The 16,261-nt window shown below is 43.9% G+C and overlaps 1 protein-coding gene and 1 long non-coding RNA gene across 4 annotated transcripts in view; one reads left to right on the top strand and one right to left on the bottom strand.

The window, feature by feature from the left end:
- LOC309528846 overlaps positions 1-16,261 on the top strand; it is a 53,756-nt gene that overhangs the window by 16,619 nt on the left and 20,876 nt on the right. Inside the window, exon 3 of one of the 3 annotated variants that reach the window (XR_014217911.1) lies at positions 6,256-6,380. The exons of the other annotated variants lie outside the window; for them this stretch is intronic. This is a non-coding gene — a long non-coding RNA (uncharacterized lncRNA). Of the gene's footprint in view, positions 1-6,255; positions 6,381-16,261 lie in introns of those variants that run through there. 3 annotated transcript variants of the gene reach the window in all.
- On the bottom strand, positions 663-6,259 carry PROB1 (proline rich basic protein 1). The gene has a single exon (XM_082216325.1). The coding sequence runs from the start codon at positions 5,939-5,941 to the stop codon at positions 1,436-1,438; it is 4,506 nt and encodes a 1,501-aa protein (XP_082072451.1). The 5' UTR covers positions 5,942-6,259; the 3' UTR covers positions 663-1,435.

Genomic DNA, 16,261 nt, shown 5'->3' with positions numbered 1-16,261 from the left:
TTAAATGTGCTGAACTTTTTTACTTTTAAAGAATAGGTTACACTTTTATTTCACCTTTCTTCCATGGAGTAACTCAAGATGCACATATAAATTCTCCATACATCTCCTATCCAGGCACTCACCAGACCCTTTGAGAGGGTGTACGCAGGTTCGTCCTTGTGCACAAAATATATATTTTAGTCTGTCAACCATGGTTGACTGTGAAACACTCTGTGTGCTCCTGCTCCCTTCTTCTGTTCCATTAAGCACTCTCATATATTGCATGGAAGGGCCTAGCTTGCCTTCTGAGTACTGAGGGTGACAAGGGTGGTCAGATACAAACGTCACATCTCCGCATGCATTTAAAGCACTTTGCTTCCACCAAAGAACTACAGAAAGTGTTGTTTAAGGGTGCCTGGAGTTGCTAGGGGACCCCTCACAAGGAGACATTTGCCTGCACCCATAACAAACCCAGGATTCTTTGGGAGAAGCTAAAGAGGTACAATAGTTCTTTAAATGGATGTGGCCCCAAAGAGGCCATTTTTAATTGTTGTGCAGAAGAGGGAATTTCAGAAGGTGTAGCTTGCATGACAATCGGCACCTGCTGAAATGCCCTCTTTGAGACATATATTAAAAAATGTTGTCTTCCTTTTCCATCTGGCCCACTTTACGGCTAGCAAATATGTTTTGTTTTGACACTTACCAAGCCAACGATGCAGCCAGCCTCTTCAGCGCACAGCTCTAGCAAAATGTGAAGCTCTGAGGAGAAGCCGTGTCTGCTGCTCCCAGTCTGCCTACACATATCTCTACCCACCCATCTTCAAAACATTTACGCTGATAGAAACATGCTCGTGTCGACTGGGCTCTGATGGCAAAAGCGAAGTGAGGTACCATGAAAATTTAAGCAAGCCTGAACATGTTGATGATTCGTGCATAAATATACAAAAGTATCAACTCTCAAAAAGTTTGGATGAACATTTAATTTCTACAGAAGAGTCGAGAGCTGTGGCTAACTGGACTCCTCAGGAAATAGACTTAGCATTACAATCATATACCTTATAGCACGCCTTGAGGAACAAACTTGATAGTTGCAAAGGAGGACAACCTGACAGGCTGAATCCTGGTCCCGTTGAAGTCAACACCTAACTCCCATTGGCTTCAATTAGCACCAGAATATGGCCCTTTACTGCCAGGGATGTTTACATTAAAATCAAATTTACTAAGCCAGTGAGGTGCACTGTAAACTTTTGGTGCCCCATTATCTCTTTTGGGTCCTTCAGAGCCCAAACAGCAGAATAAACTGAACTAAAGGAAACCAAGCTTTCCCTCTCCCTTTCATTCCTTTTTCACAGATTCCAGGAAAAGAGGTTGGGTTTGACCTTTTTTAAAAAAAAAGAAGAAGAAAAGAACAGAATTATCTGAAATACAAAAACAGTTTTCCCAGTCGCTCTGCACTTCACATCCTAAGGAAGGATGAAGCCTTTTCAGTTCCAGAAGGACCAGAACTTGAAGGTGAGGGAAATAAAGTTTGATTGGGATTAGGACTTGAATTCATTCCAGTGGGGATATAGTACAAACTCTCCATGTAGTTGCCATCGGCGGTTTGGGTAGCTGGAGGAACGTCGCTCTTTGAAAAATGGCTGTAATTTTCATTGAGGTTTGCATTTTCTTGAGCGGGTTGTTGGTCTTGAAGATCCAGGTTGGCGGGGGGCATCGCTGGAGGGGGAGGGGGGAACCCAGGAAACCCAGAGTACGACATGTAAGGTGGTCCGTAACCTCCTGGATTCATGACCACTGGTGAGAAAGGAGACTGGTAAAGCCCGCTGTGTGACGATAGTGGGACTGGGGGTATCAGGACCTCAATGTACTGCCCTGTTTCTGGGTCATAAAGCATCTTTAATTGAGGCTGCCTCGGCGGTTCCACATAGTAGCATTTCCCACTCTCTGGATCAACCAACATTTTTCTGTGCCCCTGTAGAGGAGGAGGAGGAGCTGCAGCAGCAGCAGCAGCAGGAGCAGGATGGAAGTGCCTCGTTGGGCTTGGGGCACTCTTACCAGATGGCGAAATTCCTTCATTTCTTCTTGTGAAGCTAGGAGACTCTTCAAGTCTTAGGGGGAGTTGCCCATGGCTCGGGTGACTGTATAGCACGTTGTCGGAGGGTGCCTTCCTCTCCATTTGTTTTGGTGGGAAAAGTTCGTGGCTTATTTTATTTCCCGATGCTTCTCCACTGGGCTGGAAGGAGACATTGGAGGTGAAAGAGTTGTTGTCCGTGTTCAAAGGCACTGGGTGTTTAACAGTTGCTTCAGATTGATGGGTTTTCACAGGAATCGTTAAGTAATTTGTGTTGTCAGCCTGGGTAGCTGAAAAATACTGTTCATTTGTTGCCTGATGTTTGTTGAAGTTGTCACACCCTGGGTCATGGAGCTTTCCATAAGAGGTTGATGGAGTAAAAGAGGAGTTTGATATCACCTTGATTCCTTCAGTGTACTCTGTTGGTGCTAGTGGACTGTTTGAAATCACACAATCAGACTGTATTCTGTTGTGCTTGTCCAAGGGTCTGGTGTCTTCCTGTACTGCAGAGTCATATCTACCATCTGCAAAATTACTATTTTCTTGAGTCTGTGTGTGAATATTTTGGGTGCTTGTCATTGGAGGCCTGATGGCTTGTGGGTACCTACAGCTTCCATGAGATGATCCAGATTCTGGAAACATATTTTCGTCTTTCAGAAGGTTATTGGAAGCCACTGAGAAGAACTCACTGGATAAATGTTTCTGATAGGGCAACTCAGCTTCTTGGGTTTTGCAAGAGTCATTAATATAGCTTGTGGTTCCACAGCCATTATCTCTCCTTGTGGTTTCCCGTACATAGGTAGAAGATGGGATCCTAAGAGACTCAGATGAAGCAGCATCTTGGGTTTCTCTCAACAAACTATGTTTAGACTGTGGCACTGAATCTTTCATGGTCCTTTCATCCAGTCTGGAGCAACTGGAAGCTGGAAAATAGTCAGTTTCAGTTTTGTGTGACTGTTTGGAGAGAGAACTGTTGACTTTAATATTAAGCTGAGATTCTTTCTTGGCAGTTGTAGAAGAAGGCCTGACATTTAATTCACTCCGCTCATAAGGCACTTGTTTGTTTTCAACTTGCGTCTGAAATTCTTTATTTTCAACAAGTTTCTTGGACTGAATTGTAGTAATGTGCACTGCAGGTTCACCCACCGCAGAACACTTGCTTTCTGGATGACATACAGGTACATTTTCATGTGTCTGTACTGTGGGATTAGAATTATCAGTGGGCTCCTTGCTCCTTGTGCTCTGATCATGTAGAGAAAGCGTTGACACATCAATGCCCCCAATTTGGTCTTCCTTATTCTCCTGTGCATTGTTTGCTGTTTGCATATCATCTTTCCGACATATTGATGTGCAGCGTATGAACAGAGGTGAAACAGCTGGGGCCTCCTTTGGTAGCACAATTAAGCTGTTCTCACTTTTGCTTTCAGAATAGGATGCCTGATCTACACTGGAGCTGTCTGAAGATTTAAAGCCAAGATTATATGTGTCCTTCACTAATTTTCTTACACCTCTGGGCTGATGTATTCTGGCCTTCTCTTTGCTTTCCGTTTGCATTGTCTCCCCTGTGTGAGGTGTTTTGGGGGGATTTGATTTTTCACCACTGTGTGATTTGACAGAAGCTGGAAAAGCCACAGATGAAAGTTTCATGCTCTGAAATGTAGGCAGCCTCCGCTCATTGGAAACTCTGTCCAAAGATTTGTGCCTAGAGGCATTTGGAACATTATGCTCATTCTTGATCTGAGGGATGAGTTTCATTTCTTTGGTTTTGGATGTGAAGATGTTACTGGGAGTATCTTTGGGTACCACAAAGCTTTTCGGTTTCAGGGGGAATTTGTCTTCCTGTGCCTGTGTGTGCCTGTTCTGACGAATGGCTCGCTGCTTCAGATTTGGCCATGGCTTTTGTGGCTTTGCAAATTTCGGAACTGCAGCCAAGCTTTCCATATCAGCCTCCATGGACTCAAACACAGCCCGGGCTCTCCTGTATTCTTTCCTTACCCCAGCGGCCTGCTTCCTAGTGTTGCTTGATTCTATTACATTCACACACCCATCTGCCAAAATGGGAAGTCTTTTCAGCTGAGTGACTTCTTGATACTTCAGTCTCTCGTTCAGCTCATTAAATGTATCTTTCAGCTTGCAGACATTCTCCCTTAGTTGCTCGTTGAGCACAACTCCTTTCGTTGGCCTCAAGGCGTCCACGCCGTCTTTATTCACTGTGATGGGCTCTGACCTCTCACTGGTGGAATGGCTCTGCACATCCTCCGTTGAAAAACTGCAGTCCGACTTAGACAGAGAACTTGACTTGCCTTCTAAACTGTCCCCTGGGAGGTCAGTGCTTATGGACGAAGGGACAGAAGAGGTTGAGCTCCCCCGGACAGACGCTTGTTCCATTTTAATCCTGTGTTCGTACTGCATTTTTTTAGCCAAAACGTTTTTCACCAGGCTGGAAGCCATCCTCGTTTTGCTGTAAGCATTGTTCAAAGAGGCGGCTTTCAGAAATTGCTTATAATTCAGCCTAAACTCATCGCTGATGTTTCTCGCTTTCACACACGACTCTTTTCGTGGTTGTGCGAATGGCTGGAGGGCAGCACAGTCCCCAGCAGCACAAAAACCTGCCTCCTTCTTCTCCTTCCGTCTTAACTGAATCTGACGCTTGGGCACCATTCTCTTTTTAGAAAGGCTCTTTTTGCCATCAGCATTCTCTAGGGCGACATCGATGCACTCAGCGTGCTCCTTCCCCAAGACGCCACCGAGCAGTCCTGCATCTGGGGCTTTGCTGGCTGTTGGGAATAGCCGGCTTCCTTTAGCGTGGCCGACCACCACTGTTTTCCTCTGATCACTGCATAATGGCCACCTGTTCATTCCATTACTATCTTCCGGCAAGGAATTGGACAGGCTGGAGGATGTCCTGTTACTGGAACTATACATATCTAGGTAGCTGCCTTGTGGGCATGAGAGACTCTGGAAGGACAGAGCAGTGAGCTTCTCTACTTCGTTATCAGCCTCATCAGAGTCACTCAAAACACATGGGTTTTCAACAAAATATTTGGGGCATGCTGGTTTGCTACTTACAGGACCATGCACTCGACTGCCAAGGCTGCTTTTCTTCGGCTTGCGTGCACTGGGTAACATTTCCTTGGATTTGTCGGAACTGAATTGTGCAGGAGGATCCAAATACTTTGATCCGCTGTCTCCTGGCTGCAGCCTCCGTGTGACTAGCCCCATTCTACCACTGCACACTGAGTCCGAGCTATTCTTAGCTTTGATTGACATCTGAACCTGTTGCTTTTCCTTCCCACTGGAACAGAGTTTGTCTCTGCAGGTTTGATCTTTTATAGTACCCTTGGGGTCTGCCTGCAGGCTCGGGGCTCTCGCCTCTTGGACTGGCAACGACTCGCCAAGCATCTCGCTCTTGCGTAAAGGAAAACGGGATCGAGGTCCTCCAGATGTAACAGCATAAGTATTCCCTTTTGTGCCGCACAGGACATCTCGTAAGACGTCGCTGGAACTATTCAAAGTCCCATGGAGTTGGCTGGCTGTAACCTTGGAAATGCTATCAGCAGGGCTTGTCTGAGCTAAAGGAAGGACCGGCGTTGCTGTTACGCTTCCTTGCTCATGTTCTGAGTCGCAGCAAGTGCACTGCTCAAGACAGTCTCCAGCTTCTTCAAAGAATTCGACACAGTCCTTGAAACTCTCCGCTTCCTCTGAACCCGGCGCTGAACGGTAAGAAGAACTAGACGTGTCCGAGGTACGGTCTCCTTTGGAATTGCTCGGAACGTGGCAGTCTTTCTCTGGAGGAGAATGGAGTCTGCAGCTGTAGTTGCTGATTTCTTCTCCGTCCGGACCATCAGGCTCAGGAGAAAGTTGACTGCTTCTCATCACGCAGGGGAACATTTTTATGCTGCATAAACCATTCAGATCTGAGCTGGAACAATGGGAGTCTGGATCCTGTTTTATCGCTGTTGCAGCTGGGTCTGTTCCCACTCACACTCGCGAACTTGATCTTCTGGGAGAAGCTCATATTCCATCCTCTCCCTGTTTAATCCAGCCATGATAAAAAAGCGAAACCTCTGGTTATGTCATGTGCCTGTTTGAGGGAGGCATGCCGAAGAAAATAGAAACACACACACGCAGCGTGCTATAAAAACACAAGCATCAGTAAACAGAAAACAAAATATCAGTGCTATATTTGCTTTCCTTCTCTCCAGAGCAACTCAGCCAGAAGTTGAGACACAGAGCAGCTAGTTTCAAAATGTGTTATGGCTTGCAGAACAAAGTACTCCAGGAGGCAGCAGCGACATTAGAGAAATAAAAATAAAGGTTTAAAATCCAAGCGTGTTAGCATGGGTGCTACAGCTGTCGTCCGATAAAATAATTTTTAGTCCTTTAATCACCTAAATGGCTGAATAAATTCATCACTTAAAAACAAATACAATTGTATACGCATAATACTTCGACGTAATACTGGGATGCGGGTGGCGCTGTGGGTTAAACCACAGAGCCTAGGACTTGCCGATCAGAAGGTCGGCGGTTCGAATCCCCGCAACAGGGTGAGCTCCCGTTGCTCGGTCCCTGCTCCTGCCCACCTAGCAGTTCAAAAGCACGCCAAAGTGCAAGTAGATAAATAGGTACCGCTCCGCTGGGAAGGTAAACGGCGTTTTCATGCGCTGCTCTGGTTTGCCAGAAGCGGCTTAGTCATGCTGGCCACATGACCTGGAAGCTGTACGCCGGCTCCCTTGGCCAATAAAGTGAGATGAGCGCCGCAACCCCAGAGTCGGTCACGACTGGACCTAATGGTCAGGGGTCCCTTTACCTTTTAATACACAGATCTTGAAGGAAATTAGGTAGGACATGTCTATGCTGGGGCTGGGGCCATCTTAGAAGATGTATTTCTTCCTATGTGAGAGAGGAGGAGGAAAGCATATTCTGGGACCTTGCCCTCTGCAACTTCTATAAGTACACATATTTAAAATAATTTAAATACAGTATCTGAAGAAGTGTGCATGCACACGAAATCTCATACCAATAACAAACTTAGTTTGTCTCTAAGGTGCTACTGGAAGGAATTTTTTTATTTTGTTTCGACTACGGCAGACCAGCACAGACCTGTAACTTAAAATAATTTAACATTAATCAAAGCAAGAGTTTCCCACGTATTTGATTAAAGGCTGCAGTTCTAACAATTATTAATACTGTTGACGGAGGGGATCAAAAGCAACGCAACATTCCCACTTTAAGGCAACAGCTTTCATTCAGACCAGGGTTTCCCAAACTTGGGTCTTCAGCTGTTTTTTGGACTACAATTCCCACCATCCCTAGCTAGCAGGAAAAGTGGTCAGGGATGATGGGAACTGTAGTCCAGAAACAGCTGGAGACCTAAGTTTGGGAAACCCTGACTTAGACCAAGAACAACCAATGCATTGCCCTCCAGGTGTTGTTAGACTGCAATTCCCATCAGTGCCAGTCAGCATGGCCAATGGTCAGGGATGATGGGATTTGTAGTTCAACATCTAGAAGGCACCATGTTGGCTATACCTTTGCTTGCACAGCAGCATATCTGGACTGGCAACATCTACTGCTTCCGGAGTGTTTGGGGTGGTTGCTGTGCCTCCAGTCTTCTAGCTAGACTGGTGACTGAGACCGGTTGCCGAGACCATATAACACCAGTCTTGAAAGACCTACACTGGCTCCCAGTACGTTTCCGAGCACAATTCAAAGTGTTGGTGCTGACCTTGAAAGCCCTAAACGGCCTTGGTCCAGTATTTCTGAAGGAGCGTCTCCACCTCCATCGTTCTGCCCGGACACTGAGGTCCAGCGCCAAGGGCCTTCTGGCGGTTCCCTCGCTACGAGAAGCCAAGTTACAGGGAACCAGGCAGAGGGCCTTTTCAGTAGTGGCACCCGCCCTGTGGAACACCCTCCCACCAGATGTCAAAGAGAAAAATAACTACCAAACTTTTAGAAGACATCTGAAGGCAGCGCTGTTTAGGGAAGCTTTTAATGTTTAATAGGTTATTGTATTTTAGTGTTCTGTTGGAAGCCGCCCAGAGTCGCAGGGGAAACCCAGCCAGATGGGCAGGGTATAAATAAATTGTTGTTGTTGTTGTTGTTGTTGTTGTTGTTGTTGTTGTTATTATTATTATTATTATTATTATTATTATTATTATTATTATTGCAGTGGTGATTATTGCTGCTTCTTTTGGACTTCCATTTCTGTCTCCTCCATTCGACTCCTTAACTCTGTCTCCTTTCAAAGACTGAAGCTGATAGCACAACAATACTGTGTGTGGAGGGATTACCGTTTTCGTTTGTTATTATGGTATGTCTTTCTGGGTTTTTATATTATAAACTGCTCTGTGATCTTCGGATGAAGGGTGGTATAGAAATTTAATATGTAATAATAATAACAGCAGAAACTGGCCATTTGCTGCTGGGAAATCTCCCCACCCTTCCCATTTACCTCTAACTGATTGAAGTGTGAAGGCCTAGGAGCAGTTTGCAATAGCTCTGTTCTTGAAGTCTGACCCAATAGGAATGAAGTTTGCACCTATCATTTTGCATTTCCAATCACCGTGCACATTTGCCCTGCAGATCGTGTTTAGTTTTCGTGGGGTAAGTCAGGATACCACTGGAAAATTATTTTTGGTTGCACTTCTAATCAAGGGAAGCAATCTGCTAATTGAAAGACAAACTTGTTATGTACTGAAGTTCTCACCCTGGGCCAGCAGGGGGATACTGTAGATAGTTATGCAAATAAGGGATTGAAAGTGACGTTCAGCGATTGGATAGTTTTAGAAAATTGTTACAGTTACGTTGTACTGGAGCTCTATATAAGCAGGCTGACTGAACCCTTCAGTTCAGTTCTGTTCTGGCCTGTGAATAAACAAGAGCTGTTTGAAGAATCGTTGTGTCGTCTGATATGTTGACCCACAACTTAACAAAACTAGATAGATAAGGGGTCTGAGATGAATTGCAGACAAGCCATACGGTCAGCACCTTTGTAGGACTGGTGTCCCGCTGAATCCATAGCTGTCCCTTAGACTGAAATAACGGAGATGGGCAGCAGAGCTTTTCACACACGGTATCTTCTCTGAGAAGGCTTTGGCTAGTTTGCAGGTATGGATCTTGCGAAAATCGTTCACATAATTACAACCTTGGTGATAGACGCTTGCAATGTGGTCTACATGATCTGCCCTTCGGGACGGCTCAGAGCCCATGCCTGGCACAAAATTCAGCTGTCTGCCTGACAACAGCATTATATAAGCACAGTTATATTTCTACTGACTTCCTGTAACCTTCTGTGCTCCATTCAAGGTGCTGTCATTATCGCACAAAGCCCTCCAACACAGAGCTAAATATTTAAGATCTCTAGATGTCAGTGTAAGATTCTTAGGATTAGTCCAGCCCTAGAGGGACATTTTCTAACTTTCCTATGTGGAAAAAGCTCATTTTGAATTGCGTGAACTGCCAACAAACCAAGTTCAAATTTTATTAAGGTCCTAGTCGCCTAATAATTTCATATTCTCATAGATCCATATTTGTCTCTTCAGAATGTATTACAACTGCAACTAGCTGCAAAAAAGAGAAAAGCGAAAAAAAAGAATGCACAGGAGAGGGAAAAAATGGCTGTTTCTTCTTCACAGTGATTAATACTAATATATATACGACACATATTAACGTAATTGTAACAGTGATGTCCTGATTTGGTGATAATGTTATTATTAATTTAATGGCTTTTAAAACCTCAGTTTTATTGTTTGTTTTTCTCATCTCTTTTTATTGATTTTTTAAAATCTTGATTCTGGCTTTTACCGTATTTTTCGCCCTATGGGGCGCACCGGCCCATAGGGCGCACCTAGTTTTTTTTGGGGGGGGAATAAAGAAAAAAATGTATTTCCCCCCCAGGCAAGGGGCGGGGCTTCCCCCAACCCCAGCCCCCAGAACAGGCTGCTATCTGCAAGCCTAGGGAGCCCGGCGGGAAGTCGTGCCGGGCTCCCAAGGCTTGCGGAGAGCTGCCCGAAGCCTGGAGAGCGAGAGGGGCCGTTGCGCACTGACCCCTCTCGCTCTCCAGGCTTCAGCGAAAGCCTGCATTCGCCCTATAGGACCCACACACATTTCCCCTTCATTTTTGGAGGGGGGAAAGTGCGTCCTATAGGGCGAAAAATACGGTATTTACTGTGTTTTATATACACAGCAAGCATCCTTCCTAACGAAAGTGACTTATCAAAGCAGGGACCAAAATACTTGCAAGTAGCATCTCCCCAAACTTGAAGCTCACCTTTGAAACATACAAAAATTACAGACTATCAATTGTTTGAAACAGCAACCTCCTGCAGTTTTTCTCTCCTTTTCCTACTAGGGTTTAATTTGAGCCAACATTGCCTGTTGAGTTTAACAGTGGGGTTTTTTCCCAGGGTTCAACTCTGAAACAATTATGTGGTGGCAATAGTGTGCCTGTTAGGAGGGTGGCCAAAATATCTTATTTCCAATGGGGTTTTATCTTATAAAAGTTGTCTCCTACTCCAGAATACCTCAGTTCTATGAAACATAATTAGCTAATTTGGAGTGAGCAACATCTCTCACAAAACTGCAATTATCAATTTCAGAAATACAGGCCTAACTAAGGGTGGCGCTGTGGTCTAAACCACTGAGCCCCTTGGGCCTGCTGATCAGAAGGTCGGCGGTTCGAATCCCCGCGACGGGGTAAGCTCTCGTTGCTTGGTCCCAGCTCCTGCCAACCTAGCAGTTCAAAAGCACGCCAAAAAAGTGCAAGTAGATAAATAGGTACCACTCCGGCGGGAAGGTGAATGGCATTTCCGTGCGCTGCTTTGGTTCGCCAGAAGCAGCTTAGTCATGCTGGCCACATGACCCGGAAAAACTGTCTGCGGACAAACACAGGCTCCTTCAGCCCGTAAAGCGAAATGAGCACCACAACTTAACTGTCAGGGGTCCTTTACCTTTACCTTTTTTACCATCTAGTATACTTGCAGCAGCATTCTTTGCTTATTAAAAATAATAATTAATTTTAATTATTCTCCGGAGACAAGGTGGCCAAGTCAAGTGGACTACACTCTGCTGCTCATAAAACACTGAGTCCTGTTCCCCCTGAAACGCTGCCTATCCAGTCTTCCATGTTATTCTGAAGCGCCCTTCTCTAGTTTACTGCCATCCAGATATTTTGTGCTACAAACCCGCCCCACATAATCCCAGATAATCTGCTATTCGGGCTGGGTGTGATGGCAGTGGATGCATCTGGAAGGCTGGCAGAGAACATCATAAGAGCATAAAATAAATGGCCCATCTTTTAAATTATTTTTTCTTCTTCAATTTTTTAATCAATTTTCCAAATTTATAACAAAAACAACACAACACACAAAAACAAAACATATAAAAAGAAAAGAAACAAACAAACATATAAAATTTCTTCCAATCAGAATCCAAATTAATTTCCATTATTAAGTGACTTCCTTGAATCCTTCCTAACTGATTTTCATTAAGTCTCATTTTAGCAATTTTCCAATATTCACTTTCTAATGTAATTAGAAATCCTTTCTTTTCATCATAATCTCAATCCACAGTATTATACAATTAAACATACTTTAATCCTTAACCAATTTAATACTTGCAGGTATTTCCACTTATATTATATTATAATATTAGCTGGAAATTCCTTAAATTTCTTCCAGTCTTCTTGATATTTCTCCTCTCTCTGATCGCGGATTCTTCCAGTAAGGTCGGCCAGCTCCACAAAGTCCAACATCTTCATCTGCCAATCTAGTCCAGCTTCCTTTTCTCAGCATAGCTGTCAATTTACAGATTTGAAAATAAGGGACCAGCAGCCTCAAAAATAAGGGATCAGCACCGGATGCCTGTGGGAAACGCTGCAAGCAAAACACAAACACAAGTGTGGTTTCCAGCAACTGGTATCCGAAAGCACTGTTGCCTCCAACTGTGGAGGCAGACAAGTGTTAAGTTGTGGGTGAACATATCAGACGACACAGCGATTCTTCAAACAGCTCTTGTTTATTCACAGGCCCAGAACAGAACTGAACTGAAGGGTTCAGCCAGCCTGCTTATATAGAGCTCAACTACAATGCAACAGTAACAACTTTCTGTAACTATCCAATCACTGAAGGTCACTTTCAATCCCTTATTTGCATATGTGGACCTGAGTGAAAACTATCTACAGTATCCCCCTGCTTGCCCAGGGTGAGAACTTCAGTACATAACAACCACCATGGCTTAGTACAGTGTTTTTCAACTTTTTGGGGGCAAAGGCACACTTGTTTCATGAAAAAAATCACGAGGCACACCACCACTGTGTGCGGAGAGGGAGATGTCAGAGCCCCGCTGCTCTCTATGGGGAATCGGATGAGAGCGGACCCCCTGTCCGCTCTCATCTGATCCCATCCGATCTGATCCCCACCCAGGACGGATGGAAAATAGGGTGGACACAGTCCGGCGCCCGCCTAGTGGGCAAAAATTTGACTTTTTTTAATAAAAAAATCTTTCGAATTTTTCAATTTTTCCCACGGCACACCAGGCAACATCTCGCGGCACACTAGCTTCATTGAATGTGCACGAGATCTAGTGTGATGAGGGCTCAATTTCAAGCCACAGAAAAGTACTTACCACCAGATCTCTACTCAGAAGAGTGAGCTCAGCAGGCCTCCTCACAAAGCTGATTGGAGGACTTAACTCATGAGCCGTTTTGATGCTCTGTGGGTATGCACCCTTGGGATATATTTTTTTAATGCACAGGCTACAATCCTAACCTAGCTCCTGCCAACCTAGCAGTTCGAAAGCACGTCAAAGTTCAAGTAGATGAATAGGTACCGCTCCAGCGGGAAGGTAAACGGTGTTTCCATGCGCTGCTCCAGAAGCGGCTTAGTCATGCTGGCCACATGACCCATAAGCTGTACGCCGGCTCCCTCGGCCAGTAAAGCGAGATGAACTCCGCAACTCCAGAGTCGGCCACGACTGGACCTAATGCTCAGGGGTCCCTTTACCTTTACCTTACAATCCTAAACATACTTGCATGGCAGAAGATTACGTTGAAATAAATGGGTTCTTTGAGTAATCACTGCCTGCAAATCAAGCAGGTCCTGTTGGGGAAATATCTGGGCACCTAAAACGTGTATTTCTGAAGTCAACTGCTGTGCTTGAATATCAGGTAGCTCTTTATCTCTCTGCTTTCATGACTTCCATTGATATGTTCAGCTATTTGCCTCCCTCCCTGCCCCCACTAGCTGCCACTAGCTGCCTTTTTCCTGGGACAATTTGGCTTCTAAAATAATCACCTGTGAGTACTTAAACCTCCGACAATTGGACTTTAAATAAGGACTTGCGAACAGAAAGGAAAATTGGACTTAAAAGTTTACTTCAATTTGGCACTGAAACGGGAAGGTCTAAACAGGAAGTCAGCCTTCCGTTTCTTTGTAGATAGATTAAAGCAAAGACACGGCAAACTAGAGCTCAGAAAATCGCTTGCAAAAGGTTAACTTTCACCATTTAAAATTGTCGAACCCCCTTCGGAAGCAGGAAAAGAGGGGGGATTTTTTTCGGACTGTTTAAACCTGCAGAAGTGAGTGCAAAATAAAGTAACTTTCCACCGTCTTGATCCTGGAGCGGGGTGTCAGGACTGACGTTTTTTGAAGCTCATTGACCAGAAACAAACGTCTTTGACAGATAGCTAAAAGAAGAGAAACATAGTGATTCTATTGTTCCCTTTCGCATTTTAAAGGAACAAATATTGACAAAATATCTGAAAAAGGAAACTTTGTTGTCAGAACAGATAGAAGTTTTCCCCCTAGAGGGAGACTGTGAAACTGTAACCAGGTAGCTCTTTATCTCTCTGCTTTCATGACTCCCATCGATATGTTCAGCTTATTTGCCTCCCTCCCTGCCCCCACTAGCTGCCACTACATCAGCTGGTAGATTTTGGAGCTGGAAAGCCTGTCCCTAGAGAATAATCTTTGCACATTTCACAAGGAGTGAGAGTACTGCTGTGGTATCAAAGCTGAACTTGACTTTTGCCCTACAGAAAATTCTTATTTTTGTGAACTGCCTCATTTCTCCTGTACTGTCATTGCATAGCTTGCTCTGTTGAACAGACCAGCGTGGACTAAATCAAACTGCATTGCAGCCCAAATATTCATATGGATTTTAAATTGTTTTTCTGTGTGTGTGTGAAATGGAGCTCAATGACTTACGGTTTCAAAAGCCCTCAGCCCTAAATGAATGCAGACTTTTATAGCTCAGTTCTGGAAACTTCCATAATCTCATTATATAAAGGAGTGGAGAACCTTTGTCCCTCCAGATGTTGCTGATTTACAAATTCCACCAGCCCTAGCAAGTCCCATGAGCCCAAGTAAGCTCCACTAAACACACTTTAAAAAGATGCTTGCATGGTCGGCCAACTGGTGCCAAAGAAGGATAGAACTTTTTTTATGTATGCAACAACAGCAGCAAGAATACTCATCGCGAAGTATTGGAAGACACAAGATTTACCGACCCAGGAAGAATGGCAGATGAAGTTGATGGACTACATGGAACTGGCAGAAATGATTGGCAGAATCCGAGACCAGGGAGAAGAGTCGGTGGAAGAAGACTGGAAAAAGTTTAAAGACTATTTACAGAAATACTGTAAAATTAATGAATGTTAGGAAAATGTTGGAATGAAGTTATATGGCTTTAGTAGAAATGTTATAAGGAATTAAGTATAGATAGATTAATAGAGTATTAAAGGGGAAAAAAAGGTTAGAATGTGTTAAGATAATTATAGGATAGAAAACAGGAAGATGGAAAGGAATTGCTGAAACAATTAACAGAAGTGGAATACAAAAAGGGAGGTGTGAGGAGGTCGTGGAAATAAGTGAATGAAAGATAAGATATTGAAAGATATTGTGTTTTAAATGGTTTTTGTTTTGTTTGTTAGTTGTTTGTGTTAGTGTTTTGTGGTGTTTTTTGTATTGTATTGTGTTGTTGTATTGTTTTTTTGGTTTTCTGTAGTGTTGTGTTTAAACTGTTGAAAAATTAATAAATATTATTATTATTATTTTTAAAAAAGATGCTTTCCTTGCCTCATTTATTTTTTCATTTCCCATTGTCTCAAGTAGCTCATACTATGCACGTAAAGCACCTATTTATTTCAGGGCCAACCGAAATAACTCCCGAGCGTTGAAGTTTACTCCAACAGTACCAACAACAAAACCTCTTTATTGACAAGCAGCTGCTAAATTAAGGTTAAAATTACCATTGGAAGCACTCCTACTATTAGTGCAGCGTGCGTTCTTGTGAATATTTCAGTGTCTAAATGTCAGAAGGCTTCATCGATCCATCTCCCCAAACATCACAAAACTGAAATGTTGCCAAGGTAGCTGAAGCATATCTAACACAGACTGCGCTGGCCGATTCGCAGTAGAGGGGTCCAATCTGTCTGTTCCCAAAAAGGGTGCCAAACCTGTTTTAATTCTTAGCTATGAGCTGTGTTTAGATTCTAAAAGAGTCTAAAATAACCTTCCAGATTCCACATCCACAAAATAAAAAAAGTCAAATAAATAAAGTCCCCTGCCTTTTTTTCTGTTCAAAAGAAAACCATTCTTTAACTGGAGCACAAACAAAGACATTACAGATAGATCAAAAATGTACAGAATAAGCTGCAAGGACCTGATCTTGCTGAAAACTACAGTAAACCAATTTATTTATTTTAAAAGATCAGCAAAGTAACAGCAGGAGGTGTTAATCCACTGGAGGCATGCCAAGACTGTAAGCTACTGGATACGCTAGGTCAGATCGGTTCACCAATGGAGCTAAATTTAAAGTCTTGGGAATTTAAAAAATAAAAATCAGAAAAAGTGGCGTGTCAATTAACCCTTTAAACTGAAAGCAAAATGTGAGCTATTTATTTGTTACAAAGGTGTCTGCAAACTTGACATGAATGCTGACAGCATCACCCCCGTGTGGGAATCCCTTGAAAGGCGATCATAGTGCCTGGAGATAGAGAGTCTCAGGTCGTGTATCCACAGCAGTGACAGAGGAGGAATGACTGCTGGGAGGAATGCAGAGAGAAGGAACGCCGTGGTGCACCTGTAGCAGCAAAACTGAACGCCTTCATCTGTCCCACCTGCAATGAAACATGTCTCTCCCGTATTGGTCTCTCCAGCCACAGCAGGTGCTGCAACCTTCCGACAGGTTGACTTCAGCCCCAAAGGCGCA

Source organism: Podarcis vaucheri (assembly GCF_965113315.1).
Source record: "Podarcis vaucheri genome assembly, chromosome: 3".
NCBI lineage: Eukaryota > Metazoa > Chordata > Lepidosauria > Squamata > Lacertidae > Podarcis > Podarcis vaucheri.
Note: the sequence above shows the minus strand (reverse complement) of the source record. Positions and strands in the feature narration are given on the sequence as shown.